A 27,149-nucleotide genomic window follows, 5' to 3' on the forward strand; every position below is an offset into this window, starting at 1 on the left:
ACTGAGCTACCCGGGGGCCAGGGCTACATTTTAAAAAATTCCCTGAGTTCCAGTATTTAGACCTACGGACAGACCCACTTGGCGTAAGTCAGCTAAAAATCCAAAATACCAGACCCCACCTTTCCTTTCCTCCAAAGCTTCCAAAAAGTTAACTTCCTGGATTCCCAGAGGTGTTACTAGGCAACTGTGCAACTCTGCCCCTTTCCAGATGGCGCAGGCAAGGTGGAGGCAAGGCAGTGGTCCCCCCGCACACCCCTCTTCCCCCCCCCCCCGCCCCCGAAGTTAACGGGCTCTGATGTTCTGCAGCCTGAGGCCAGGCTCCTTGGAACCAGAAGTGTCCAAAGCAGAGAAAACACAGTGCTGGTTGGTTGTCTGTGTGTCCTGCTGGGTAATTAACAGCTCCTGTTTATTGAGCATTAGCCATAGGAGAAGCATTCACTAAGCATCATCTTTTCAACCCTCACATCAGCCTTTTCAGAATAGGGTGATGTCCTCATTTTACAGTTGGGAGAATCAAACCAAAGGAACACTCCATACTCAAAGAATCTTGCCCCCAAATCTAAAGGACAGAAGGCTTGCCCAGCCAGCTGGCCAGCGTGGCTCAGGGGTTGAGCATCGACCTGTGGATCAGGAGGTTGTGGTTCAATTCCAGGTCAGGGCACAGGCCCGGGTTAGGGGCTCGATCCCCAACGTGGGGTGTGCAGGGGTGTGCAGGAGGCAGCCAACCAATGTAATTGATTATGATTCCCATCATGAATGTTTCTATCTCTCCCTCTCCCTCTCCCTTCTTCTTTGAAATCAATAAAAACATATGAATTTTTTCAAAGGGCAGAGGAGTTCAGGATTTGAAACGGAGTCTTTCTTGCACCACTTTTGGTCTTAATGTGAAACAGGAGGGTTGCTACCCAGAGCCTGATGGCCAGGTGAGCTCAGAATTCAACCAGCACTTTTCCCTGAGGCTCCTGGAACCCAGGAGATCCTCTCTGGCCAGCTCCTGGGGGTTTTTTTTTGTGTGTGTTTTTTAAAATATATGTTATTGATTTTTTACAGAGAGGAAGGGAGAGGGATAGAGAGCCAGAAACATCAATGAGAGAGAAACATCAATCAGCTGCCTCCTGCACACCGCACACGGGGGATGTGCCCGCAACCAAGGTACATGCCCTTGACTGGAATCGAACTTGGGACCCTTCAGTCCGCAGGCCGACGCTCTAATTCACTGAGTCAAACCAGTTAGGGCTGGGCTCAATTTTTTTTTTTTTAAATGGGGATTATAGCACAAAGCTGGTTTTTTAGTCTAAGTTTTCACATTAACAAATTTCCTTCAACATCTTTTCATGCTATTAGATATTCTCCCATGGCATTTTTCACTCCTGTACTGTTCTCTCTGTTGGGTACATGAGTTATCATTTATTCACACTAAACCTCGACAATGGCAATTTAAGGTTTTCCTACTCGTTTGACCTAAGTAACACGTGACGACCATTCTAGCTGCTAAATCTTGGCATACACAGGTGGCTGTTTTCCTAGAACATCTCTTAGGATACAACCAATGAGCTACCGTTGTTGCGTGAAAAGCTACGGAAAGTGATAGGGGTTTTGGAGATGGTGCCCAATAGTTCAGGCCCTCTCGTGAGTGTTTGTGGTATGTCACTGAACCCAGCTTCATTCTGGAAGCTTCCTCCTTGGTAGGTGGAAAATTCAATCTTGGAGTTGGTTCCTCAGGAGATAAGACGGTTTTTCCTCTGCTTCTCCAGCGATGGCATTTATTCTCTTGTAAATGGCCCACTTGTGTCAACTTCTCCAATTTGTTATGGAGATGCTGCTCTTTGTCAGTTTATAAGTGTATTTTATTTGTTAAGTGTATAAACCTTCTCTCTTCAATATTGCAGAATGTTTTCCCCTAGGTTGTTATTGGGTTCTCATTGTCTTTTAAGTGATATTTTAATTTCTGGAGAGACTCACTTAGGTGTTTTGCTTTTTTTCTTCAATGTAATCAAGACCCTTGATCTTATGTTTTCTTTCTTTCTTTTTTCTTTCTTTCTTTCTGTTTTTTAGAATTCTTTTTTCTTGTGTAGTTTTTTAAAAAAAATTTTATATATATATTTTGATTTTTTACAGAGAGGAAGGGAGAGATAGAGAGCTAGAAGTATCCATGAGAGAAAGAAACATCGATCAGCTGCCTCCTGCACACCCCCTCACTAAGGATGTGCCTGCAACCAGAGTACGTGCCCTTGACCGGAATCGAACCCGGGACCCTTCAGTCCGCAGGCTGACGCTCTATCCACTGAGCCAAACTGGTTTCGGCTAGAATTCTTTTTCCTGTTGGTGATTTTTGGAACTCCTTCATCCCAAGATGATGTAAATAATCACCTGTGTTTTCTTCTAATATCAGGGTATCTTCCGTTTTAACATCACAAGTTGTGACCTGTCTGAATTCATCTGGAGTATGATGTGAAGCAGGAATAGAATTAGACTTTTTTCCAAAAGTAGGGGGCCTGGAGGAGGCAGCCGATCCATGTTTCTCTCTCTCTCTCTATCCCTCTCCCTTTCTCTCTCTCTAAAACAAAATCAATAAAAGCATCATTTTTTTAATGACGGCAAATGTCGGTGTGGGTGGGACATGAGCCGCCTCTCACTGAATAACCTAGCGGTTTGGCTCAGGGGATAGAGCTTCAGCATGCGGAGATCAGGGCACCTGCCCGGTGCGGGCTCCATCGCCAGTAGGGGGCGTGCAGGAGGAAGCCAGTCAATGCTTCTCTCTCATCAGCGACGTTTCTCTCTCTCCCTCTCCCTTCCTCTCTGAAGTAGGAGGTCACAATTTGATTCCCAGTCAGGGCACATGTCCAGGATTGGGGTGTACAGGAGGCAGCCAATCAATGATTCTTTCTTCTCTCTCTCTCCCTCTCCCTTCCTTTCTCTGAAATCAATAGGAACATTTTTTTAAAAAGTACAGTATAGTAAATACATAAACCAGTAACTGAGTAATTTATTTCACCACCAAGTCGTATGCACTGCACCTGATTGTATGGGCTTTTTTTTTTTAATTTTTTAAAAATATATTTTATTGATTTTATACAAAGAGGAAGGGAGAGAGATAGTTAGAAACATCGATGAGAGAGAGACATCGATCAGCTGCCTCTTGCACACCCCCTACTGGGGATATGCCCGCAACCAAGGTACATGCCCTTGACCGGAATCGAACCCAGGACCCTTCAGTCCCCAAGCCGACGCTCTATCCATTGAGCCAAGCCGGTCCCAGCTGTATGGGCTTTATTTTTACCAGACCGGCCACACGGCAGCCTGTTTACGCTAGCGTCACCACCGACACGAGAGCCGTGCACTGCGGGCTATTGTGGACTGAAACGGTGTGATGTGGTGCGTGACTGTATTTGTCTCTGCGTAAATCTTGATTCTAAAAATAAAATCCCGCCGAAACCGGTTTGGCTCAGTGGATAGAGCGTCGGCTTGGGGACTGAAAGGTCCCGGGTTCGATTCCGGTCAAGGGCATGTACCTTGGTTGCGGGCATATCCCCAGTAGGGGGTGTGCAAGAGGCAGCTGATCGATGACTCTCTCTCATCCATGTTTCTAATTCTCTATCTCTCTCCCTTCCTCTCTGTACAAAATCAATAAAATATATTAAAAAATAAAAATAAAAAAAATAAAAATAAAATCCCTCTTACAAACAACAAGTGCTGGCGAGGATATGGCAGGTCCTAAGAGAAACCCCCTCTGCTGGCTCCTAGCTGGACAATGGCAGCTCAGGGCTGAGGTGCACAGCCGGCCAGGCCTGTGAGTTCTGGAGAAGGGTTTGTCTTCCCTGGCTCCCGCTGGGAAAGGGGCGGGAGTTCCATCCCATTGTCCTTCCCTTCCTTCCTGCTCTCTGCTCCAGCTCTGACAGCACTTTTAAAGCGTTTATTAAGGCCCCTTTGTCTTCGGTCCACCTTTGAGCTGGGCCTTTCCGGGTCGGGGATGGGTTGGGGCGAAGCAGAGGGGCTGAGGGAGGGAGGGGCCGAGAGAGGGTGGGGCCTGCAGAGACTCTGGGACCCGGAGGGACTGAAGAATTCACCTCTCAAAGGTTACCTTTCCCTAGGGGTCTCCTTCCCGGCTGTGTGTGTCTTGGGTCCTTGGGTCACAGTAGGCGTTCAATTAATATTTGTTGAATAAAAGTTCTTTGTGCTCTTCCCTGTGAGAGGCATGGGCTTGGGCCTGTTAACACCCCTTCCTGTCCCCCCCACTCTCCGTCTCCCCGGTGGCAGCCATGTCCTCCCCATAATGACCAAGAATCTTCAAAGCACTTCTTACCCTGTAGTTATGTGCACAGTGTCAACGCTCAGGATGTAAATTCCAAGAAAGCAGGAATGCTTGGTGGTGTCAGCTGCTCCCCAGCTCAGGGTCTGACTCAGAGGAGGTGCAGGGAACCTTCTGCTGGGTGAGTGAATGAATGAGTGAATGAATGAATGAATGAATGAGTGAATGAATGAATGAATGCTGGTAAGGGCGTCCCAAGGCTAAGTGGGGAAGCCTGCCTGTGTGACTTGAAGGTAAAAATGTCTACTACCCAGAACTTCGTGGGATTTTTCCCTTCTAAGCGGCTCTTATTTCACTGACATTGCCTTGAGTCCTAAAATTCTCCCTAAGTGGATCTTAAACTTGAGAGCACAGGAAGATGGCCAGGGAAATTCCAGAACCCACCTTGGAGACAGTGAATTAGTGGGGCTGTGCTGGGAACCTCCTTGTTACAATCCATTCTCCACTCTGCAGCCAGTCTGTTCTACATGTACTGATTTCAGAGACGAAGGGAGAGAGAGAGAGAGAGAGAGAGAGAAAGAGAGAGAGAGAGAGAGAGAGATATCAATGATGAGAGAGCCTTGGCCTGGGGACTGAAGTGTCCTGGGCTTGATTCCGGTCAAAGTCGTGTACCTTGGTTGCAGGCTTCTCCTAGGCCCAGGCCCTGGTCAGGGTAAGTGCAGGAGGCAAACAGTTGATGTGTTTCTCTCACATGGATGTTTCTCTGTCTTTCTCTCTTCCACTCCCCCCCCCCCCCCAAATTTTTTTTTTAAGTGATGAGAGAATAAGCCCATAACCCAGGCTTGTGCCCTGACAGGGAATCGAATCACCACTTCTTGGGTCTTAGGTCAACACTCAACCACTGAGCCACTCCAGTCGCGCCAGTCTCTTCTTAAAATCCGTACATCTGCCCTGACTGGTGTGGTTCAGTTCGGTAAGCATCCTCTGATCCCGGATTCAGGTGTGTGCAGGAGGAGGCAACCAATCAACGTTTCTCTCTCACATTGACGTTTCCCTCTCTCCCTTGCTTCTTCTAAGATCAATAAAAATCAACCAAACAAACAAATAAAAACATACATCCCAATGAAGTCCCTCCCTCGCTGAAGAGCCATCAATGTGTTCCAGATGCCACCGTGATCCAGTCCAAACGTGTGTCCCACTAGTGCCTTCGTGATCTGGCCCTGGCCACCTGCCGCCAAGGCACCAGACTATCCTGTGCTTGGCGGCTCCGTGGCGCTGCCCCTTCTGCTTTGCAGCCCCCCCCCCCCCCTTCCCATTCCTCTCTTGGCCTTTAAGCTATTCCTGCCAGGCTGCCTTCCCTTTCTCCAGACCTCAGCCCAAAGGCCCCCCCCCCCCCCCCCGCCCCTTCCACATCCCTGTCTGTCACCGGAGCTGATCACAGGGCATTCATTGTACTGCCTCTCCGGGCAGCCTAAGCTCTTTCAGGCAGAAGCCACTTAGCCCTGAACCTAGCACAAGGGTGGCTCACAACCTTTCCCACCTTTTATTATTATTATTATTTTTATTTAATTGATTTTTTGCAGAGAGGAAGGGAGAGGGAGAGAGAACCAGAAACATTGATGAAAGAGAAACATCAATCAGCTGCCTCTTGCACCATCCCCTCTCCCCCGACCAGGGATGTGTCCGCAACCAAGGCACATGCCTCTGATCAGAATCGAACTTGGGACCCTTGAGCCAAACCGGTTAGGGCCCTTTCCCATCTTTAAGGCCCAGTCTCCCTTTGTGTGGTCCCCTGGTTCCCTGCGACTTGGTGCTAATGATAATATGAATAATTAAGAAGCTTGTGTGTTGCTCTCCAAGTGCCACCTCATTCAGTCATAGTTCAACTGCGTGAGATAGGCCTTAGTGTCCCCATTTTGCAGACAAGAAAACTGAGGCACAGAGTGATTTAAAGAAAGGAGCATGGGTGTTTTTATTTTTATTTTTTTATTATTTCAGAGAGAAAGGGAGAGGGAAAGAGAGAGAGAGAAACATCAGTAATGAGAGAGAATCATTGATTGGCTGCCTCTTGCACATCCGGCAGGCACTGGCTTTGGATCAGGCAGCTCTGGGTTTTAATCTAACCTCCATACTCTCCAGCTGTGCACAAACCTGAGGGAGAAACCCACGGTCTCTGAGCCTCCATTCTCTCCTCCATCAGTGAAAAGCAGGTTGTGATAATACCTAACCGGTCAGGATGTTGTGGGGATTCACGCAAAGTGCTTTCTTAGCACACGGTGAGAACTCCATATCCTAGGCCAGTGGTCGGCAAACTCATTAGTCACCAGAGCCAAATATCAACAGTACAACGATTGAAGTTTCTTTTGAGAGCCAAATTTTTTAAACTTAAACTTCTTCTAACGCCACTGTTTCAAAATAGACTGAAGTGGTATTTTGTGGAAGAGCCACACTCAAGGGGCCAAAGAGCCGCAGTTTGCCAACCACGGCCCTAGGAGGTACTATTGTATTACAATTAATTGTGTTTTTTGTTTTGTTTTGTTTTTTAAATATATTTTTTTATTGATTTTTTACAGAGAGAAGGGGAGAGGGATAGAGAGCTAGAAACATCGATGATGAGAGAAACACCCACCAGCTGCCTCCTGCACACCCCCCACTGGGGATGTGCCCACAACCAATGCCCTTGACCGGAATCGAACCCAGGACCTTTCAGTCCGCAGGCTGACGCTCTATCCATTGAGCCAAACAGGTTTTGGCACAATTAATTGTTTTATCTTTGGGCTAATGAACATTCAAAAGTTGAGTCACCCTGGCCCGGATAGCTCAATGGGTTACAGCTTCAGCCCAATTCACCAAGGCTGCAGGTCCTATCCCCGTCAGGCACAAACAAGAAGTAACCAGTGAGTGCATAAGTAAGTGGAACAACGAATCAATGTCTGTCTCTCTCTCTCTCTTTCTAAAAATCAATAAAAAAAGAACATTAAAAAAAAGGTTGAGTCATTTACTAAACAGAACTGAATGTTCTTAATATTATTGTCACCAGAGATTTAAAACTGGGGTAAATTCTAAGAAATATAGTCAATAATACTGTAATGATTATGTATGGTGTCAGGCGGGTACCTGATTTATCAGGGGGATTACTTCATAAACAGCATAAATGTCTACTAATAAACTAATTAAATGTCAACTGTAATTGAAAAAAAGAACAAAAAAAATAATAATAAAGGACAGCTGATCCCTGAGTGGTTTGGCTCAGAGCATCAGTCTGCGGACTGTAGGGTCCCAGGTTCCATTCCGGTCAAGGGCATGTACCTTAGTTGCCAGCACATCCCCAGTGGGAGGTGTGCAGGAGGCGGCTGTTCGATGTTTCTAACTCTCTATCCTTCTCCCTTCCTCTCTGTAAAAATATCAATTAAAAAATATATAAAAACATTTCCTCAATGGTCTTGCCCACCCAAGATATATACAATATGCCCTCCTGCACAGCTGAGCCTCTGTCTGTTTACTTGCTCATCCATTCACTCCTTTCTTTTCACATACCGTATTTTCTGGCATATAAGACGACTTTTGAAAAGAAAAAAAGTCAACCGAAAATCGGGGGCAAAAGACCAAAATTGCACAAAAATTACCTGCAGATCTTGACAGCAAAGTAAGTCTTTTCTTTGAAGTGGGGGGTAGTCTTAAACAGTGAATATAGGCCTAAACCTATGTTTTAACTGTAAAATTAGGGGGGGTCGTCTTATACGCCGGAAAATACGGGTATAAGCCACGTAAAACTTGAACCTATAGAGAGAGGAAGATAAAACTTACAGTACCCAGCCTGGCCAGAGCGACTCTGTTGGTTGGAGCATTGTCCCATCAAAACAGTGACGGTTTGATTTCTGATCTGGGTGCGTACCTGGTTTCAGGTTCAATTACTGGTTGGGGTATGAACTGAGGGTAACCAATTGATGTTTTCCTTCCACCTCTCTCTCTCTCTCTCTCTCTCTCTCTCTCTCTCTCTCTCTCTCTCTCTCTCTCTCTCTCTCTCCTTTCCTATCTCTAGTAAGCATGTCCTTGGTGAGGGTTAAAAAATAAATAAAAGGTAGAGTGGTGAAATAAAATCTAAAAAAAACCCAAAACCAAAACCCTGCCCAGCTGATATGGTTCAGTGGTTGTCAGTTCAATTCCTAGTCAGGGCACTTGCCTGGGTTGTGGGCTTGATCCCCAATAGGGAACATGCAGGAGGCAGCTGATCGATGTTTCTTCTCTCTCTCTCTCTCTCTCTCTCTCTCTCTCTCTCTCTCTCTCTTCCTCTCTTTCTAAAAATCAATGAAAGTATATTAAAAAAAAATAAACACCCAAAACTTAAATTACCCAGAGGCGAACACTATCAATATGTGGCTCTGTACTTCTAGGTTTTGTTAGTGGAGCATCAAACTCCCTGCTTCTTCCAGGACAAAGTAAGACTACTCCTCACAATGATGGTAGCCATGGCTTAGCAGTCAAAGGCCACTTACATATTAGGGACCCCATTGTAACACCTAAAACTAGTATAAAATACTATTGAATGTCAACTGTAATTGAAAAATAAAATTTAAGAAGAAAAAGAAACATATTGTTATAAAAATGAGATATACTGTAAGTAAATCACATTTTATGAAAATCTTTCATATGTTACAAACATTTTGTTACATGTAAACATCTATATAACAATAGTGTTAATACCACCTGAGATTCTATGTCATGTGTCAGAAATACTCTCAACCAAGGGCCTTTGTCCATTCTTTTTCAAATACTAAACCCCAGCTGGTTTGGCTCAGTGGATAGAGCCCCGGACTGTTGACTGAAGGGTCACGGGTTCAATTCTAGTCAAGGGCACATGCCTGGGTTGGGGGCTTGATTCCCAGTAGGGGGCGTGCAGGATGCAGCCAATCAGTGATCCTCATCATTGATGTTTCTATTTCTTTTTCCCTCTCCTTTCCTCTCTGAAGTAAATTTAAAAAAATATATAAATTGCTTCTCAAATACTTAGTGAACATGCATTGTGTGCCACAGCTTGGCTTTGCATTTATTATATACTGACTGCAGAATCAGTCACTACTAACATAGTAACATTATTATAAACTAGAGGCCTGGTGCATGAAATTACTGTACCCTCTCAATCCAGCCTGTACCCTCTCCAATCTGGGACATCCCTCTCACAATCCTGGACTGCTGGTCCTAATTGCTCACCTGCCAGCCTGCCAGCTGCCCTCCCTCTCCCCGCTGGCCTGGTCACCCCCAAGAGCTCCCCCTGCCGGCCTGGTTGCACCTCACAGCCTGTTGTTCAGTTGTTTGGTTGTCTCTCACTAAACCCCCTGCCAGCCTGGTTGTGAGCAGCCATCTTGTGAGGGTGTAATGGTCAATTTGCATATTACCTCTTTATTATATAGGATATGTTGCTGAATATCCTTATGTCTGAGAATCTGTAATTGTTAACTGAGGAAAAATTCTCATAAGTGGGATATCTAGATTAAAGAGGAGATACACTTTAAGGTAAAATTACCCTCCAATTAGATTTTACCAATTTGTACTCACACCGACTTCCTGTGATTAGTTTCCCAATAACGCTCATTACTTTCTCTGGTTCCTCCTTTTGTTCCTAAGCCCTCTGCAGGCTGGTTTTTGTACCCACTACTCCGATGAAATTGCCAAGGCCACCAGATGTATTCTAAACTGCCAATTTCAGTAATCCACCTATTTTCTGCCCTTATCTTTTTTTTTTTTATTCTTTTTTTTTTAAATATATTTTATTGATTTTGTACAGAGAGGAAGGGAGAAGGATAGAGAGCTAGAAACATCGATGGGAGAGAAACACCGACCAGCTGCCTCCTGTACCCCCCCTACTGGGGATGTGCCCGCAACCAATGTATATGCCCTTGACCGGAATTGAATCTGGGACCTTTCAGTCCGCAGACCGATGCTCTATCCACTGAGCCAAACTGGTTTCGGCTGTTTTTTCTTTCTTTAAAAAATATATTTTTATTGACTTCAGAGAGGATGGGAGAGTCTGAGAAAGATAGAAACATCAATGATGAAAGAGAATTATTGATTGGCTGCCTCCTGCATGCCCCCTACTGGGATCAAGCCTACAACACTGGCATGTGCCCTGACAGGGAATCAAACTATGTGAACTATGACCTTTTGGTTCATAGGTCAACACTTAACCACTGTGCCACACTGGCCGGGTGTCAGATGTTTTCCCTCTTTGGTTGGGTAAAGCAGGTCTGGTCTTACTAGCCTCATTTCACAGCTGGGGACTTAAAGCTCAGAGAGGTGCTGAGCCTAAGAGGACACACAGCACTCCTACATTGCAAATCCAGGCCTCCTGACACCACAGCCATAAGCTTCCTTTTGAGTGTGATTTCTGGAATTCTTGGTGATGTGTGCCAAGTTTTTCTAGCACTAGGAGGGCCTCACAAGGAGAATTTTGTTTGGTTCTTTCTTTATAGCGAGAGCAGCCAGGAGAGGTGGAATAGGGAGACCAAGACAGACAGTACACAGCAGCCATCCAGGAGCTCTAGATGCCAGGCAGTCTGCAGCCACCTGCTAAAGCCTATCCTCCCTGAACCAAGGACACTGAGGAGAAAATCATTTGCATGTCTCCTCCCCAACCAGAGGGTAAATAACTTAAATCACCCCATTCAGGGAGGTGGCAGAAATCCAATCAGTGCCATTTGCCAACCACACCCGGCACAGAGGAAGTGAAAAGAATACATCTCTTTCTGGTTCATCAGCATAAAACTGATCCTCCGCTCAGACCTCCCCTAAAAGCCCCGCCTTTTAAACCCCCTCAAACTAGGGCCCAGTCCTGCTCTCCCTCCCAGGGGCTGGTTGGTTCCTTTCCCCTCCCCCTCCACAGGCGAGCATCACTGAAAGCTGTGGTCGGCAAACTGCAACTCGAGAGCCACATGCGGCTCTTTGGCCCCTTAAGTGTGGCTCTTCCACAAAATACCATGGCCTGGGCCAGACTATTTTGAAGAAGTGGCGTTAGAAGAAGTTTAAGTTTAAAAAATTTGGCTCTCAGAAGAAATTTCAATTGTCCTGCTGATATTTGGCTCTGGTAACTAACAGTTTGCTGACCACTGACCTAAAGCAATCTCAGGAGGCTCACAACTAGGGCAGCAAAGGACAGTGGCCGCTCCCTGAACCTGTCCCCATGGCCCCCTTTTCTCCGACTTCTTAGTGCGTCAACGCAGCCCAGCTGAGGCCTATTTTCCTACCTAGTGCCTCTCGTGCTATCCCAGGCCCTTCCTTGTTTCCCTGTTCCCAGCTTTAATAAACGTCCCATAACCAAAATGCACCTGGACTCATGTTGTGAAGTTTCTCCTGCATGAGGTCAAGAACCCACACACTACGGTCTGGCCCCAGGCAGACCCGCCAAGGGCCAAGGCCAGGGGCCCCTTTCCAGGAACAGTAGGAAGACATTTCCATAGCATCTCCTTCTCAGCATCCCTGCTGTTCTTCATTGGTCCTCAAGGCCTTGGCTAAAACGGGGCTCTAAGGAGGACTTAGCCATGGGGTGCACAGGGGCCCCTAATAGGGCAGGTTTTCATCACGGAGAGTTCGGAGAAGGCAGGAGAGTGGCCCAGGGACCTGGCAGGGAGGGTCATGCCAAGAGGCTCAGGACAGGGCTTTGGGGCCACGCAGCCCTGTGTGGGGGTCTTGGACAGATGTATATGGACTTTCCTGGGTGACCTAGGATATGACTTTGACCACCAGCATAAGACATGGCATAAGACATTTGCTTCTTCCTAGCGTTCGTTTGAGGATTTAATAAGATTTAGGCTCTTTGCCTGACACATAGTACCCAGTCAATAACTGGGTCTTTTAAAAAATGACTTTTATTTTTCCATTATTATTTACTTATTTATTTTAAAATATATTTTATTGATTTTTTTACAAAAAGGAATAGAAAGCTAGAAACACCGATGAGAGAGAAACATGGATCAACTGCCTCCTGCACACCTCCTACTGGGCATGAGCCCGAAACCAAGGTACATGCACTTGACCTGGCACCTTTCAGTCTGCAGGCCGACTCTCTATCTACTGAGCAAACCGGTCAGGGCAATAACTGGGTCTTTTTAAAAAGATGACTTTTATTTTTCCATTAATTTTTAGAGAGAGTGGAGGGGAGAGACAAGAAAGAGAGCCATCGATTGATTGCCTCATTTGTCCCGCGGCGTTTTAAAAGATTCTTTCCATCGGGACAGTTTTAAAACGCTGGGGGACGTGGGACAAATTGTTAAAAATCGGGGCTGTCCCGCCAAAAGTGGGACGTCTGGTCACCTTACTCATTGGTTGCCTCAAGCCTGCAACCGAGGTACGTGCCCTTGACGAATCGAACCCCAGACCCTTCAGTCCCTGGGCCAAGGCTCTGCCCGCTGGGGCAATGACTGGGCCTTTACTCTCGATGTAACAAGGCGTTTTTGGTAGGCACCTCATGTGGGCCTTCCACCTATCCACTCCCCCTGGCTCCGCAGGTGGACATTTTAAATGACAGGGCAGAGACTGGAGGTGACTCGAGTTGGGGTGGCCGCGGACCTGGCCCTGCTGGGAGGGAGGCCCAGGCGGCCCTGCTCCTCCCGGGCCCGCGGATCTCACGCCTCGCCCGCCCGCCGGGCCGCAGGCTCCCGTGCTCGCCCGGGAGCGGCCGCTCAGCGCCATCTTTGAGCCTGGCGCGGGCGGCGCACTTTCTCACTTCCCTCCCCACGGGAGCAGCCGCGCAGGCCTCCAGCGTGCCGCTTCGGTGGACGGTGTATCTCAAACTCGTCGTGCCAATAAGCACCGGCGAAAAAAAGAATAATTAATCTCTCTTTTCTGGGTCTTGAAGGAAGCGTTCTGACCAATTCAAAGATGGCGTCGACAGCCTCACCGCCCCAGCCTTCCGCTCTGGAGGGGCGGCGGGGCAAAGGTCGTACTGGAGTGCGCCGGCGCGAGAGGGCGGGGCCGTCTCCATGGCAACCCGCGCGCTGCCCGGGCGGCCCGTGTGGCGGGAAGCGGCTGCCGCGGCGCTGGCGACGGGCGGGGCTGCGGGCGCGGAGGCGCCCGAGCGGCCGGGGCCGCTGCGGGACGAGACCCTGGGCGTGGTGTCCGTGCCCTCGCAGTGGCGGGGCGCCCAGGGCAGCCGCGGGGTGACGGTGAGGGCGCGGCCCGGCGCGGGGCGACGCGGGCGTCGCGGGGAGGGCCGCGCGAGGCCGCCGGCCGGGTTCTGGTCCCGCCGTTTTCCTTTTACATTTTAATATATTTAATGCTCACAGGAGCTGGCTGTGGGGTACTTCCCTCCCAGTTTCCTCAGTCTTTGGACAGCGGCCTAAAGGCGTTTTTTTGTTTTGTTTTTTTAAAGAAACCTCCGCCCTGAGCTGGGGGGGTTTGTGTGCACTGCGGGCTTTCAGCATTTCAGATTGTTTCGTTTTACAAAATGCCAGGCTGCCCGTCAGCGCCGGATGAGCCGGTTTCTGCGGTTTAACCAAAAGCTCACGGGAGGGTGCTGTGGTGGCGGGGCCCCGGGGTGCGGGCCGGGAACGGAGGGCGCCGGTGACTGCGGGTGTGAGGGGCCGGGACGCGGGGAAGGAGGGGGCCCCGGCCGGGGGCTCGGGTGGAGCGTCGTCCCGAGCACCGAAAGGGGGCGGGTTCCGGAGGCAGCCCGGCCCTGTCTGTCTGTCTGTCTTTCCGTCCCTCCCTCCCTGCCTCCCTTGCTTTTTCTAAAATAAAATAAAATAAAATAAAATAAAATAAAATAAAATAAGCCCTGGCCAGTTTCGCTCAGTGGATAGAGCATCTGCCTGCGGACTGAAGGGTCCGGTTAGATCTCGGTCAAGGTTAGGAACCTCGGTTTCGGGCTCGAGCCCCAGCAGGGGGCGTGCAGGAGGCAGCTGATCAGTGATTCTCATTGATGTTTATCTCCCTCCCTTTCTGAAATTGATACAAATATGTTAAAAACGATATAATTTTTTTAAACTTTTTTTTTTTAAAGGACGGGTTGGGGAGGGAGAGGGTGAGTTGCAGAGTGGGCTCATTGAGAGGGTGACATTGGAACAGAGACTGGAGGGAGAGAGTTAGCCGAGGGGATGTCTAAGGTAGAAGGTCCAGGCAGAGCAAACTGCAGATGCAAAGCCGGTGGGGTCAGAGCATAGCTGAGGCCGGGAGAATGGACAGGTGAGATCAGGCAGGGTGAGCAGAGGCAGGCCCAGCGGGTAACAGGGTTTCCCAGGAGAGGAAATGGAGGCTGAGTTAGCCATACAGGTGGCCACAGCTCAGGTCCTCACCAGCACTTCCTGCCTTAGGCCAGGGGTGGGAACCTTTTCTCTGCCAAGGCCATTGGATATTTATTTATTTTTATTTTTTAAATATATTTTATTGATTTTTCACAGAGAGGAGGGGAGAGGGATAGAGAGTCAGAAACATCAACAAGAGAGAAACATCGACCAGCTGCCTCCTCCACACCCCCCACCGGGGAGGTGTCCGCCACCAAGGTACATGCCCTTGATTGGAATCGAACCCGAGACCTTCCAGTCCACAGGTCGACACTCTATCCACTGAGCCACACTGGTTTCGGCCCATTGGATATTTATAACATCATTCCTGGGCCATACAGAATTATCAGCTTAAAAATGGTCTGCTATATTTAATCAAACGTTTAACTAACTCGCCCCCGTTAGTTAATAAAACCAGAGTAATGCCTCCGCCGGGCATGTCCCCACCCCTACCTCAGCCGATGGGGTGCAGGTCTCAGGCACGCTGCGCAGGCGCCCTTCTGGTTAAAAAGCAAAGTCAGTGGGTATTTAATTACGTCCTTATCACAGGTGCGCGTGTAACCCACTGGCTTTTAAAGAAGCAGGTGATGTCTTGCTTGCTGAAGATTTCGATTTTAGAAGACTACAGGTTGGGAACACTGATTCAGCTTTGTTTGTTTAAGAATGTGATTGAAGCGTGTTAATTTTGTTGATAGTTTTAACCTGTAGAAAGAACTGATTCTAGGCTTTTATTTGTGAGGGTGGTTCACTTGAATCAGCCTCCTATCTTACTGAAGGAGATTAAAAAAAAAAAATATATATATATATATATATATATATATATATATATATATTATTGATTTCAGAGAGGAAGGGAGAGGGAGAGATAGAAACATCAACAATGAGAGAGAATCATTGATTGGCTGCCTCCTTCACGCCCCATACTGGGGATTGAGCCCGCAACCCAGGCATGTGCCCTTGATTGGAATCAAACCATGACCTCCTGGCCAGAGGTCCACTGGCAACCACTGAGCCACACCAGCTGGGCATTACCACACATTTTTTGTTGTTGATGCTCTAACCAACTGAGCCAGGATTTTTTTTTTTTAATTAATATATTTTATTGACTTTTTACAGAGAGGAATAGAGCGTTAGAAACATCGATGAGAGAGAATCATCAATCAGCTGCCTCTTGCACACCTCCTACTGGGGATGTGCCCACAACCAAGGTACATGCCCTTGACTGGAATCGAACCTGGGACCTTTCAGACCGCAGGCCGACGCTCTATCCACTGAGCCAAACCGGTTTCGGCTGAGCCAGGATTTTAGACGGAGAGAACACCAAGACTGGAAGACAATTTAGTGTCACAGGTCAGATTGCTCTGGGGTTCAAGGACGTGCTTCCATTGATTTTAGATGGAATGGAAAGGAAGGAGGGAGGCACAGGCAGAGAGAAGCATCCATGTGAGAGATAGTGATCGGTTGCCTTCCCAATGCTCTCTGACCAGGTCAGAGATCTAACCTGCAACCCAGGCACATGCCCTTGGCTGGGAATGGAACCCACGACCCTTCGGTGCACAGGGTGACGCTCAACCACTGAGAACACTGGCCAGGGCATCACCACAATTAAAAAAAGGGAAAAAATTCGCCCTCCATTTAGAATCTGGCTTCAGAAAGGTAATTCTTTTGGGAAGTAGGGTGGATTAAATCTGTGGTAGTCAGATTTTGCTGGGAGCTTTAATAAAACCAGAGTCACAGGTCAAACCACTTGCCAGTTAAGCCAGAAACGCTGAAGGGCAGGCCCCAGGCATTCATTTTCCAGTCTCCAGGTCATTTCAGCGTCAGGCAAGTTTGAGAAACAGCAGAGGGCTCTAGCTGGTTTGGCTCAGTGCATAGAGTATAGACCCCTCAGCAGACTGAAGGGTCCTGCCCATGCCCGGGTTGCAGGTCAATCCTCAGTAGGGGGCGTGCAGGAGGCAGCCAGGACAGTCAGGGTTCCCTCTAGGTGAGCCACCAGGCTGGGCCTCTGGGTGCTCAGGGAGGTGGGGGAGCAGCAGAGGGACATGTGTCCCTGCTCTGAGACCAGGGGATGTGAGAGTGAATTCTAGAACGGAATGGTTCTGGGGGACCGCCTTGAGACTGAGATGCCTTTCGCACATCCTCATCGTTGCTGTTTCTTCCTCTCTGAAATCATACTTTTGAAAAAGAAAAAGGAAAAGCAGAGGAACAGAGGGGTGGTTAGGAGCCCTCTGTCTCAGGCAGCTGGACTGGTCACTGAAGACTCACAACTCCCTTCACCTGAAGAGCTCGGCTTGCAAGCTTGGTCAACAGTCTCGGTGCCTCCCTCAGGAGGCATTCTAACACCCATTGGCAGGAGAAATCACAAGTGAGCACCCAAGCCCATCCCCCCAGACTCTGCACCTGGTTCTCAAACCGAAGTCCGGGATCCGGCCGTCTGCAGACTAAGACACGACTCCTCAGTGCGCACGGTCCCCGGTGGGCTCCTCCAGTTCTGTGGCTTCAGTTGTATCTGGTCGGCTGCATCCAGAACCTCATGCCTGTGACCTCTGGACGTGTGAAAGGCACCTCAGTCTAAAGGTGGTCCCCAGAACCACTTCCCTGTCCTAGAATTCACCCTCACATCCCCTGGCCTCAGAGCAGGGGCAGCTGTCCCTCCGCTGCTCCTCCACCTCCCTGAGCAGCCAGAGGCCCAGCCCGGTGCCGTGTCATGGCCCTGCTCACGGCCCCGGTGGCTCACCTAGAGGGAACCCTGACTCTGTCCTGGCTCAGATTCCTTCCCCCGTGCCCCTTCCCTCACTCCCAGGCCGGCACTGGACCCTTGCTGGTAGGGTTTGCTCTGATCTCGTGCTCTCCCCCCTCCCCCGCCCCATCTGAAGCCTTTTCCTGCCGCTCTCCACTTGGCCGGCTCCTGTCCTTCACGCCTCCGCTCCAATGCCGTCTTCCCGACCCTGGAGCCGCCCTAGCTGGCGCCTTCTCCCCCACACTCCGCTGCTTTAGCACCACTGGCGTTGGAGGCTTTTATTTGCTTGTCTGCGCCCAGGCCCCTGTGTGTTATTCAGGGGCACGAATCTTTCCCTGCTGTATCCATGGTGCCCACACCGCGCCCGGCAGGTTGATGCTTAGTAAGTGTATGTGTGTGCGAATATGTATATGTACATATACACACGTGCACATATATATAAATGAACTCGTACTGTGTGCCAAATACCAGGAAAGTGCTGGACACACCAAGACAGAGCAGACAGTGTGCTTATGCTGGAGGAACCCAAATCTAATGAGAGAGGGACCGGCAGCGAGTTTAACAGAATGTGAGGGAACATGGGGATGTGCTGAGTGCTCCGTGTCTACCAGGAGCTGCCCTGCGTGGTCCCAGCTTCCAGCCTCAGCTCCCTAACTGGCCTGGTGCCTGGCCCTGCCTGGGGACGCGGGGCCTTTTGAGTGACTACTCGAGGAGAGTCGCGTAGATGACAATAATCTCGGGGCTATTGGACCCCCATTTGGAAAGGATTGGTCATGATGGTGAGAAAGGCGGGCTGCAGGTCCTGCCTTGATCGGATGTCTGTCGCTGTGCAGCTCAACAAGGGACCAGGACCTTGAGACAGGTGGCAGAGTGGAGGAAAGGACAGCTGGGGTAACCTGCCTTCAACCAACAACTCCGCACAGACACGTGTTTCCTTTGATCACGGGGACGGGGTGGGGACCTTGGAGGTAGCCCTCTAGAGAGCGCTGCTGCCACGGGAGGGAGGGCTGGGGTGTCCTGCTGGTGGCCAGTTCCAGTGTGTGAAGTCAGCCCTGTTGGCTCTCAGATTCCACTGTGTCCTCGATGATGATGAGATGCTGTAGGAACTTGCTTATGTCAGTTATGATAACATTGGTTTCCTTTCACATCATTTGTTTAAAGTTGTTACATGACTCACAGCTGTCATCTCTTCAAAAGGGGACTCCGGAAACCTCACCAAAAAGAGTCTGTCCCCTAAGTCCTCGGGCAGGCTCTTACTGAACCCATCGCGGTGGCTGCGGGGGACCCAGTGCTTCATTGGCTAGAGGTCATGACTATCTTCAGGGTCATGGTACCCCTCCCACCTCAGTGAAGGAGAGGAGATTGGAGGGGCCCTCTCCGCCCACACCACGCTGGCTGGGTACCCTGAGAAAGATGAGCTACTTACAGAGGGAAGGACAGGATTAGTTGGGGACCATTAGCCTGAGGGAAGCAGCCACATGGAAGGTGTTTTCAGCGGAGCCGGTGAGTGCCTTGCAGGTGATGCTGGGAGGAAGCTGGTGGTGACTGGGGTTCTGATCTTTTCCAGAAAAGTTGCCAGACGGTCAGCGTTGCCACTGCCGAGGCGTCCGCTCAGACGCGGAAGCATGCAGATGCCCAGGTACAGACCGAGCCCCCCGTGCCGCTGGGCGCGCGGCCCGGGTCCCGGCACGACGGCGCGGGGCTCACAGCCTTTCTCCGGAGAGTGGAGGCCATGGTCACCCGAGAGCTGAACAAGAACTGGCAGAGCCACGCCTTCGACGGCTTCGAGGTGAACTGGACCGAGCCGCAGCAGACGGTAGGAACCTAGGAGTGCCCCCTCCTCTGCCTCAGCTCGGGCCTCAGTCTCATGCTAAGTCCGTCTTTTGTTCCACCCAAATAATGCCAGTCATGGTAACAGCCCGTGCTGAGCGCTGCTTTCTAGGAAGGCGTCAGTGGTCTCTGCTGTCCTTGAAGTGGGTGCCATCATTTTACGTTGGGAAATGGAGACTCAGTGTTCAGTAACTTGTCCAGAATAGCTGGCGGCAGCAGCAGAGGCAGAGTGTGACCTGGGCGGTCCCAGTCGGCATCTTATCCTCTCCATCGCTCGGCTGTCCCCACACTGGGCAGTGAGGGCTTTCTCTGGGCCATCCCGTTCACTCCTCGGACAATATGAGAGCTGCCAGGATCCTGTAGGAAAGGCTCAGAGAGGCGCGGTGGCTTGTCCAAGGTCACGTCCTGTATCCAGTGAGCTGGGATTTGCGTCTTGGTCTGTCTGGCTTCACCACTGTGCTCTAGTGACCTCAGCATCGCCAATTCTCTTTGCTCTGCAGGCTCAGCTCAGAGCCGGCACTGACAACTCAGCCAGACAGACAGCCCGGGCTGTGGGGTCAGGAGCCTCTGAGGGAATGAAGCATGGCTGTGGCTTCACACTGGGCTGGCTCTCACTCTGCCCAGCGTGTTGCTGAGGACACACTGCTCACTCAGTGCTAAGTTCCCCAATCTGCAGAGCCGTGTGTGTTCTGGTTCACACTTAATGTTTTTATTGATTCGAAGGGAGAGAGAGAAACATTGATGTGAGAGAGAAACTTTGGTTGCCTTCCTTACACATCCCAACCAGGGATCAAACCCGAAACCTGGGCATGTGCCCTGACAGGAATTGAACTGGCAACCTTTTGGAGCATGGGACGACATTTAATCAACTGAGCACACTGGCCGGGGCCACCCTTAAAAAAAAAAAAAAAAAAAAATATATATATATATATATATATATATATATATATATATATATATATATATATTTATTTATTTCAGAGAGGCAGGGAGAGGGAGAGATAGAATCATCAATGATGAGAGAGAATGATTGGTTGCCTCCTGCATGCCCCCTGCTGGGGATCAAGCCTGTAACCTGGGGATATGCCCTTGACCAGAATCAAACCTGGGACCTCTCAGTCCGTAGGCCGATGCTCTATCCACTGAGCCAAACCAGTGAGGGCACACACTTCTTTTTTTAACATGATGTTTGCTTCCTTTAGAAACTGAGACGAGTAGTTATATTAATATATTCAGAGGTCTTCAGCCCTTTCCTCGCCCTCCCCTCCGTCTTCCCTCCATTTCAGTGATATACAGCTGCCTTGTTCCCAACAAATCACGGTGGGTGTGGTGGTCAGTTTATGGAGAAATCCTGAAAATCGCTCTGAAAAACAGTTGTCGAGGCCAAACCAAAGCGCGGAGCCGTTTCTTTCTGAGCAGGCACAGAAGAGGCGTGAACATCGAAATGTCAGCGTGTCCGCTCCGCCCCTCGGCATTGCTTATGCCCGTTTTACGTTGCATAAGCTTTGTGTTCTTTATTATTAGGGCTTTCCCACATTTCTACTGATTAGTTTGGTCTATGTGTGTATTTTATTCTCTTTTTAGAAATACCTATTTTTAAAAATTGATTTGAGAAAGACACGCACAGAGAGAGAGAGAGAGAGAGAGAGAGAGAGAGAGAGAGATTGTTGTTCTATTCATTTATACATTCATTGGTTGATCCTTTAATGTGCCCTGACCAGGGATCAAAGCCACCACCTTAGTGTATTGTGATGATGCTCTAGCTAACCGAGCTACCCGGTTGGGGCCTCTATTCTTTTTTTAATCCTCACCTAAGGATATTTCTCCCTTTGTTTTTCAGGAGGGAGGGAGGGAGGAAGAGAAAGAGAGAGAGAAGCATCGATGTGAGACACATCAACTGGTTGCCTCCCACACTCACCCCAACCTGGCTGGGGATGGAACCTGTAATCCAAGTTCGTGCCCTTGGCTGGGAATCAAACCCTACACCCTTCAGGCTAATGCTCTGACCAATGAGCCACACTGGCCAGGGCTGGTTGTGACCTTTCTTACTTACCAGAGCTTCCATATCAGTTCCTATAAAGGTGCCCCATCTTCCCAGCAGTTACATCGTATCCCACTGCACAGACACACTATCCTCTAGCTGAGTCCCAGCTGGTGGGCATCCAGGCAGCAGCTTCACTCCAGACATGTATCCTCCTCCCGCAGGTAACGGGCGAGAGGCTGGGCAGCACCTTTGTCTGAGGGCCATGTGGTGTGCAGCCCCAGACAGCTGCAGAGTTCCTAGCTGACTCCGAATGTCAAGAGGAGTGTTTTCATGCCCAAACCGGTTTGGCTCAGTGGTAGAGCGTCGGCCTGTGGACTGAAAGGTCCCAGGTTCGATTCCGGTCTAGGGCATGTACCTTGGTTGCGGGCACATCCCCGGTGGGGGGTGTGCAAGAGGCAGCTGATTGATGATTCTCTCTCATCATGTTTCTAGCTCTGTATCCCTCTCTCCCTCTCTATAAAAAATCATTGAAATATATTTAAAAAAAAATGTTGCAGAGCCTGTTGGTGATGTTAGGTTACTGTATGTGCCATGTTTTTTTCTATATATGCATACTAATGACAAAATTTAGTACATAAATAGACACAGTAAGGGGTGAACAACAACAATAAACTAGGACAATTATAATAATATACTGTAATAAAAGTTAGGTGAACAGGGCATTATTAAGTAAAAGAAGGATTACTGAACACAGGTGCTGTGATGTAGGGACAGTGGATCTGATAACGGAGATGGCTGCCGAGCGGCTAACCAGCGGAGTGCGCACAGAGGGGCATGCCGGACAGGGTGGTTTGAAATGGGTGAGGACAGATGTGAGAACAGGCTTCAGCTCTAGTCCCGGGCTGGTGTCTTACCAGGGCCTCCCTGCCTCTGCACTCGGAAGCGTTCTTGAGGGGAGAGGTCAGGATGAAGGCTCCCATTTCCCTCCAGAGCTGCATGGTGGACGCAGATGGCTCCCGGGCTTTTTGTCAGGTGGGATTGGGGCCACTGCTGGTGGCTTTGGGCTCAGGGCTGGGGATGGTCTGTCTCTTGCAGGTGACCTGCCTGCACACCTTGGGCTATCCCCCAGCCCAAGGGCAGGGCCTGCATGTGACCAGTGTCTCCTGGAACAGCACGGGCTCCGTGGTGGCCTGTGCCTACGGCCGGTGAGTGGCTGCAGTGGCAGGTGTGGGCAGTGGGAGGCCCTCAGCCCTCCTCTCACTCTGTGCCCTGTCTGCACAGGGTGGCTGTGAAGGGTTGGGACTGTCAAGGCTGCCCGGGCAGTGGGTGGTAAGGGAGGGAGGGGCTTGGAGCCCAGAGCTCATAGTGCCGCTGGCCAGTACTAGGCAGTGAGCCCTGGGCCTGCCTCGCCTTCTCCATGAGCAGTTCCCTGATGTGTGAGGGTTCCCCCACCCACCGTTGTGTGGGCCCATTCTTGGTTCCCGGGGACCATTTTCCAGAGAAAGTCATGCCCTCGGGGTGCCCTGAAGAAGCCTGTGCCACTGTTACTAAGTACAACAGGTCTGATGGGGACACAGGCCCATCTTGGGTCGTGGGGGGTGGAGGTGGGTCAGGATGAAGCCCCGGGCCGAGGGGCAGAGCCAGCCCGGGCGTGTCCCCGTGCAGCCTGGATGACGGGGACTGGAGCACGCTGAAGTCCTTCGTGTGCGCCTGGAACCTGGACCGGCGAGGCCTGAACCCCCGGCAGCCGTCAGCAGTGGTGGAGGTGCCCAGCGCGGTCATGTGCCTGGCCTTCCACCCCACACAGCCGTCTCACATTGCAGGTGAGCTGCTCAGCCCGCCCCGTCTGCTTTCCACCTGCAGAGGGTGGCACAGGGGCTCCCCAGGGGGCCCTCGGTCCCTGGGCGCCGTCAGGGCAGAGACCACAGCTGACCCTGTGCTCAGGTGAGAAGGCCGAGTGGGCTTGTGCTGGGCGTGGGGCTTGGAGGGAGAGGAGACGTGTCCTTCGTGAGTCTTAGGTGAGGGGGTGTGGGCCAAGCAGAGGTGCAGCTTGGCCAGGACAAGAGCAGGCACCCCAGGGCTGCCAGCGGGGTAGGAGCCAATGGTGACAGGGAGGGGGACTCACTGTGCTGGCAGGGTGCTCAGCCTGGCAGAGGGAGGAGCGTCCTGGGTGAAGCACAGAGGACAGTGAGGCCCGCCGGGGGATCGGACTCTCTTCCTCTGGATGGTTTTCGGGAAAGTGGTTCTACATCCTGGCTCAGTGGGCGGGAGGGCAGGCGCTTGGCCAGGAAGCTGGGCTGGTGGGCATGGGTCAGCTCCTGCCCTGGCCTGCTTGGTCCCACAGGGGGGCTGTACAGCGGCGAGGTGCTGGTGTGGGACATGAGCCGTCCCGAGGACCCGCTGCTCTGGCGCACAGGCCTGACGGATGACACGCACACAGACCCCGTGTACCAGGTCAGAGCAGCAGGTTTGGGTGTGCCACGCAGGCTCCTTCTCCTCTGGGCTGGGCCTTGCTGTTGTGGGCCTGCTTCTCAAGGCAGAGCAGGACAGGGTGCCCACTTGGCACAGCCATGGAGTTAGGTCACCAGGGGTTGGCGGTTGGACAGCTGCCTTCAGCATTCTTGGAGCTCCCAGGACATGAGTCATCCCCACCCCTCTCAGGAGCCACCGCCAGGGCCACTCCCAGCTCCCAGCTGTCCTGGTTTCTGCTGGGACAGGGAGGGACCTGGGAGCCCTCCATACCGGCCCCTGCTGGCTGACTCCCAGCCTAAGCCTTGGGATTCCTTTTTTTTCTGGAAGAGAAGGGGAGGGGCACGGGGGATGACATTTGGTCTTGCCCCATGGGAGGTGGGGGGTTAGGCCAGGCAGCAGGCATCCCTTTCTCAGCCTTGTCCCCACCCCGTTGTCCCAGGTGGTTTGGCTTCCTGAGCCCCGCCACAGCCACCGCTTCCGGGTGCTGAGCGTGGCCACGGACGGGAAGGTGCTGCTCTGGCAGGTGACCGGGCCGGGCCAGCTGCAGCTCACGGAGGGCTTTGCCCTGGTTGTGCAGCAGCTGCCGCGGAACACCAAGCTGAAGAAGGTACGAGGCCGCTAACCCAGAGATGGCCCCGGGCAGCTCCGCCTGTGGGCCCTCCGAGTGAGCCTTGGGGCAGGGGCACTGGCAGTAGTGCCACCAGCTGAGCCAGGACTTGCTGCACAAGCTCTTTAGGCCACAGCGTCATGACATGCCCGGGCTTCTTTGGGACACTGACCAGCTTCCCTCTGCTCTGCTGTCCTTTCTCCGCAGCCTCACCGCGGGGAGACCGAGGTGGGAACCACGGCGGTGGCTTTCTCCAGCTTTGACCCCAGCCTTTTTGTTCTGGGCACGGAAGGCGGCTTCCCGCTCAAGTGCTCCCTGGCCGTGGAAGAGGTGGCTGTCACGCGGGTGCCCAGCTCTGTGTGCCTGCGGGCCCCGGCCCAGTTCGCCTTCTCCCCCCATGGGGGTCCCGTCTACTCTGTGAGCTGCTCCCCCTTCCACAGGTAGGGAAGGCCCGGCCGGGGGTCCCCCACCTGCCACGGGGCCTCTGGCACCGGGGGGGAGGGAGCCCCACCAGGCCTCACCATGGAACTGCTCAAAGGACTGCAGTCCGGTCTGGCCCAGGTCTCTCCGTTTGAACTCTGGTATCCAGGACTCTGGTGGTTGGCCCTCTTACTGAGGACCCCAGGTTTGGGGTCCGGGAGGCTTTCCAGGAGCTGAGAGCCTAGAAGTCTGGCAGGAAGGCGTAGCCGTACTGGCCACCCAGCACTCATCCGCTCGCCTGGCTTTCCGTCCCACCTCCCATCCAGGAACCTCTTCCTGAGCGCAGGGACCGATGGCCACGTCCACCTGTACTCCCTGCTGCAGGCCCAGCCCCTGACCTCCCTGCAGCTGTCCCACAAGTACCTGTTTGCTGTGCGCTGGTCCCCGGTTCGCCCCTTGGTGTTTGCGGCAGCTTCTGGGGAAGGTAGGCGATGGGACACCAGGTTGGATCCGGTTAAGTGCCCGGGGAGTCTGGGCTGGGATAGGCTGCACCTAGTGGTGCCTTCCCTCTTGTGGGAAGGAGCTGAGTTGGCCGGACTGTGGCCTCTGGAGTTTCTCCCCAAGTGCACAGGGGACTTGGAAGAGGTCAGACCTCTCATCTCTCCTCTCCCCCTCTCTCCCTCCACGAAGGCGATGTGCAGCTGTTTGACCTCCAGAAAAGCTCCCAGAAGCCCACCGTTTCAATCAAGCAAACACAGGACGAAAGCCCTGTCTACTGTCTTGAATTCAATTGCCAGCAAACTCAGCTCCTGGCTGCCGGTGATGCCAAGGGAACCGTGAAGGTGTGGCAGCTGAGCACCGAGTTCACTGAACAAGGGCCCTCAGAAACCGAGGGCTTAGAGCAGCTGGCAGCGGAGGTGGCCACCTGAGGACAGAGCTACCTCTGTGCTGAGCTTTGTATTTCTGATGGAAGCTAAATGAAGACAGGCAGCTGTTTTGGGGAGAGTTGCCATTTATTTGTCTTTTATATGGAAACAAACATGGGTGGGTGGGTGGGTGGAGGGAGAACAAGAGGGAAACCAGCCAGCTGCCTAGATTTTTCTGGAGTCGGAATGGGGCAGCTGGCTTCAAAGGAATCTGGGTCCCCCTGCAACCTGGCGACTGCGACCAGACCAGAGCAGGCATCGAAGCACCGTTTTCTAGTAAGTGTCATCCCAAGCTAAGCGGGTCAAAGGTTACATTGGAAAGTAACACTAAGTGTTTCCTTAAGAGCACAGAGATGAGTGGACATGCAGCAAGGCGGCAGCAGGGCAAGCAGCATGGGCCAGGCTAACCTAGGAGCAGATCAATTCACGAAGAGCGAGCGGGTGAATTCGACATAGTCAAAAGCCGTGGGGAGCTCACGGCCCTTGCCATCCACGTAGGGCTTCATGTGGGAGACGCAGTAGTCGGCTTGTTCCCGAGTCAGGTTCTGGAGGGAAGAGGGCACCCGTGAGCCACACGGAGGCGGGGTGGGATGGACTTAATGCCCAGTGTCCAAAGCCAGTCGTAGGAACCGATTGAGAACTCTGGCCTGGACTAAGATTCATGGACGTGGGCATGAAACACCTGCACCCAGCAGGGGGATCCAAGGTGGGGCTCTGTTACTAACCCCCCTCCCCGGGGCAGGGGCAGGGGCAGAGGCCCAGACCTGGTACAGCTCCTCCTTGGTCACGTAAGGCTTTCCCTCGGAGCTCAGGGCCCGGAAGGCGCTCTCGATCTCCTCACTGGACTTGACGTTCTCCGTCTCACGGCTGATCATGAAAGCCATGTATTCTTGCAGGGAGACGTGGCCGTCCCTGGGGGGTGGGAGGGAGGCAAGTGTAGTGAGCAGGAGGGAGGAGTGGGGCAGAGCCAATCCCACTGCTTCTCTGAGGCTCACCTGTTTGGATCCACAGTGTCTAGAATCGCCTCGAACTCGGGGTCGGGCTCCCCTTCCTCCACCATGGGCAGGTCGTAGCCCAGGGAGCGCAGGCAGGATTTGAACTCCTGGTGGTTCAGGCGGCCAGATTTGTCCTTGTCGAAGTGTCTGCAGCACAAAGCCCAGGCAGCTCAGCACACGGGCCCTGCTGAGCCCCGCCGAGCCCCGCCCCAGGTACAGGTGTACTCACTTAAACATCATGCTGAACTCTTTGAGGGCCTCCTCGGTCACCCCTGTTGTGTTCCTGGAAGAAAGAACAGAATTCGGGGTCGAGTCTCCCACAGCAGCAATGTGACTGCTGACGCTGGGGGACTGGTCAGCGGCTCAGACTGCTCCCCCCGCCCAGGGCCAGCGCCCGTACCTGGCCTGAATCTGCTGCTCCAGGTTATGCTGCATGCGCATGCCCAGCTGGTCGAGCTGGTCCCACTGCTGGGCCAGGCCCACCGTGCTGTGCTCCGTGTACTTGTTGTCCAGGATCAGGGCTTCCTCCATGGCTGCCCCCAGGTCCTCAATCTTCTTCAGCTGACTTCTCATGGCTCGAATCTCCTGGTGCTTGCGCTGAGGGGGGGAAAAGAGAAGATGTATGGATAATGGCCCTGGCCCGACAGCCTGA

At 51.7% G+C, this 27,149-nt stretch overlaps 2 protein-coding genes across 15 annotated transcripts in view; one reads left to right on the forward strand and one right to left on the reverse strand.

Annotated features, from left to right (window-relative positions):
* Window positions 1–13,209: 13,209 nt before the first annotated feature.
* DYNC2I2 (dynein 2 intermediate chain 2) lies at window positions 13,210–25,577 on the forward strand. The gene is made up of 9 exons (XM_036416212.2): window positions 13,210–13,407; window positions 18,831–19,079; window positions 22,173–22,282; window positions 22,743–22,900; window positions 23,422–23,531; window positions 23,989–24,156; window positions 24,364–24,596; window positions 24,903–25,060; window positions 25,267–25,577. The coding sequence occupies exons 1-9, from the start codon at window positions 13,225–13,227 to the stop codon at window positions 25,503–25,505; spliced, it is 1,608 nt and encodes a 535-aa protein (XP_036272105.1). The 5' UTR covers window positions 13,210–13,224; the 3' UTR covers window positions 25,506–25,577.
* A 2-nt stretch (window positions 25,578–25,579) lies between these two features.
* Window positions 25,580–27,149, reverse strand: part of SPTAN1 (spectrin alpha, non-erythrocytic 1) — a 58,501-nt gene continuing 56,931 nt past the window's right edge. For all 14 annotated transcript variants that reach the window (XM_036416200.2, XM_036416201.2, XM_036416195.2 and 11 more), the window contains 5 exons: window positions 26,898–27,094; window positions 26,727–26,780; window positions 26,498–26,644; window positions 26,267–26,414; window positions 25,580–26,047 (listed from right to left, as the gene is read on the reverse strand). In XM_036416200.2, coding sequence (XP_036272093.1) covers window positions 25,922–26,047; window positions 26,267–26,414; window positions 26,498–26,644; window positions 26,727–26,780; window positions 26,898–27,094 — 672 coding nt within the window. In that variant the 3' untranslated portion in view covers window positions 25,580–25,921. The remainder of the gene's footprint in view (window positions 26,048–26,266; window positions 26,415–26,497; window positions 26,645–26,726; window positions 26,781–26,897; window positions 27,095–27,149) is intronic.

This window comes from Pipistrellus kuhlii, unplaced genomic scaffold (genome assembly GCF_014108245.1).
Source record: "Pipistrellus kuhlii isolate mPipKuh1 unplaced genomic scaffold, mPipKuh1.p scaffold_m20_p_53, whole genome shotgun sequence".
In the NCBI taxonomy this organism is placed as follows: Eukaryota; Metazoa; Chordata; class Mammalia; order Chiroptera; family Vespertilionidae; genus Pipistrellus; species Pipistrellus kuhlii.